The 2,674-nt window shown below is 42.3% G+C and overlaps 1 protein-coding gene across 1 annotated transcript; it reads left to right on the forward strand.

Annotated features, from left to right (window-relative positions):
* The first annotated feature begins 577 nt into the window (after positions 1 to 577).
* lratd2a (LRAT domain containing 2a) lies at positions 578 to 2,333 on the forward strand. The gene is made up of 2 exons (XM_036515972.1): positions 578 to 729; positions 1,041 to 2,333. The coding sequence occupies exon 2, from the start codon at positions 1,097 to 1,099 to the stop codon at positions 1,913 to 1,915; it is 819 nt and encodes a 272-aa protein (XP_036371865.1). The 5' UTR covers positions 578 to 729; positions 1,041 to 1,096; the 3' UTR covers positions 1,916 to 2,333.
* Positions 2,334 to 2,674: the final 341 nt, after the last annotated feature.

A 2,674-nucleotide genomic window follows, 5' to 3' on the forward strand; every position in this document is an offset into this window, starting at 1 on the left:
ATTATGCTAAATGAAGCACCTGTGAACAATTTTCATATGGGTAGGCTACAATACAAAAAGGCATCAAAACAAGTGGATTCGAAGAAAGCACGAAAACATACTTGAAGTCATCATTATCAATAAAGCTTTACTAGCCTAAGACAAGTCCTGTTGAAGAGCCGAAATGGGGATGATAACGTGCTGCGACTGCTAGCTACATTTAGTTAAGCTCAAAATCTCTTTCTGAAATAAGTAAAGTGGAATCGTGTAAATATAGACGTATGGTGCCACGGGACCAGGAGTTTAATTACATCTGCAAATTTGACGTATGATACAGATTTGCCTTGTCTGCATCTAATTTAGCAGGTGGTACCGCAACAAATGTGTACGTGGAAGTGACACAGGTATCTGTCAGATGAAATCGATAATGTTTAATATGTTTTTTCCACAGTGCAGTACATCCTGACAGGGTAGGATCGCCACGAGACCAGTCTCGAACATGTGGGGCAATAAAGTGTGCTCTGCGTCTTTAAATGACAAGCTGTGTGAAATTGTTGCTGTGGTAAGTTGCGTTCAGATCTGCCTTGGGATCCGCAATTGCACAGCAGGACCGCTCGTGTATTGTACAAGGCACAACATACCTGACTCCTGGAGTAACACAAACAAGGAGCCAGGATTTGACAGAAGTAGAGTCCTTTCTTCTCATTACTGATCTCTCGTCGATTCGGATTCAGCGATGTGATATTGTGGGTGAGTTCAAAGAGCTATCTAGACCTTCAACTATTTCCTGAAAATATACTGGGAGTATAGCACCTGGTTGGAACATACTAAAACTGCATCACCCAGGAAGGCTATTAAAAGTGGATACGACGCTTCACTTGTAACACTGACTTATGTTGTACAGTAACGCGTACAGACTGTTGTGTTCCTTGGATATACCTGCTACTTTATAAATATGTAAATACCCGTGCGTGAAGATGGATTGGAACCCTGACGCACAGTGAAATTAGTTTTACCCTGGTACAACGTGTTGCATTTTCTGTTATTTCTGTCTTTAACAGGTGGGGTATCGTCCCCTTGCTCTCGTCTTATTTGAAAAGGCGACTGGGGAAGAAGCATGGGGAATCAGGTTGAAAAATTGACTCATTTAAGTTACGAGGAAGTTCCAACCGCGGATCCGAACGGCTTTGACACCGAGGAGGACGGTCCACGCATCGGGGTGTCTTATATTTTCTCAACCGACGATGACGAGCTCGATGATAACGGGGGAATAGACAAGGACCAAAACCAGGAGGAGCAGCACTACGACAAGCGCAACGAGATCGAGTGCGCAGTGTTCAGACGAGACGAATGCATTTATGAGAAAAGCTCCAAGGCGGTTGACATGGGTACGTATTCTCCCGAGAATCTGTTGAATAAGTGCAAGCCAGGTGACTTGGTGGAGTTCGTGGCAACCGGCCAATATCCCCACTGGGCTGTGTACGTGGGAGACTTTCAGGTTGTTCATCTGCACAGAGCCGAGGTAAAGAACAGCTTTTTGACCGATGCCAGTCAAGGTAGAAGGGGTAGGATTGTGAACGATCTGTATAAATTAAAACCGCTGAACCCTGACGTGGTGGTGCAGAGTGCCCTGGAACAAGTCGGAGTGAAAGAGCGGGAGCTGAGTTGGAGAAACTCGGAATGTTTTGCCGCTTGGTGTAAATTTGGAAAGCGCGAGTTCAAAATCGGGGGCGAGATAAGAATCGGAAAGCAGCCTTACAGGTTGAAAATACAACTGTCTGAGAAAAAGAACCACGTCCTGGAATTTCAGAGTCTGGAGGACTTGATCATGGAAAGGAGGCGAAATGATCAGATTGGAAGGGCTGTCGTGATCCACGAGCTAGCGAACCATCTCAACTGCGTGGAGGAAATCAGAAACGAACACCTTGCCAACTGATGGAATCGAAGTGTTGTGCAACGTGATGTTTAATAACGAACTTTCTGGACCGTTCTTACCAAATCATACCCCAGATGCGCGTAAATGTTTGTATTTGTACAGAAGCAATTTTGTACTTTGCTTAAATGAACCGCTGAACGTCATGCGTAATGCTGGTAACTGGCCTTATAATGCTGTAAGCAAGCATTTATAAATATTCATAGCACCTTATGATAACAGACAAAAGATTGGAATAGTTATGTTATGAAGGCATTATGTAGCATTTACTGTACAAAGGTGCCATTTTTGGTACTTCATGTAAAGCACTACCAAATCTCACCCTTGTACTTTGTGTCCTACAGGCCTACAGTATTTTTTTCTCCTTTATTACGTTTTACATCACAATTTCCTTTTTTGTACTGTCTAGCATCACAGCTTCTCTCACACTTACTAATAAATCATTTGTTTCAACTTATTTCTTGTATTTTATCAGCGAAATGCAAGAATGTAAAACTTTAATACAAACTGTTTATAGCCTACACTGGACACATTTTGATGCATATTCACTACGGTTGCAACACCACAAAGTTGATTTAAATGGAGGTGAAATAGATAGTATTAGGGTTTTCTGAAACTGAATACATGTAATCACATCGAGTATCCACTACAACATTTGAACTTGAGCCTCGGTCAGATTTCTTCTATGATGATACATCAATTACAGGTAATAAACCCTACCAAGCCCTATCAATTATGATGTCAAAGAAACATTTCCACTCT

Source organism: Megalops cyprinoides, chromosome 21 (genome assembly GCF_013368585.1).
Source record: "Megalops cyprinoides isolate fMegCyp1 chromosome 21, fMegCyp1.pri, whole genome shotgun sequence".
NCBI classification, from domain to species: Eukaryota; Metazoa; Chordata; class Actinopteri; order Elopiformes; family Megalopidae; genus Megalops; species Megalops cyprinoides.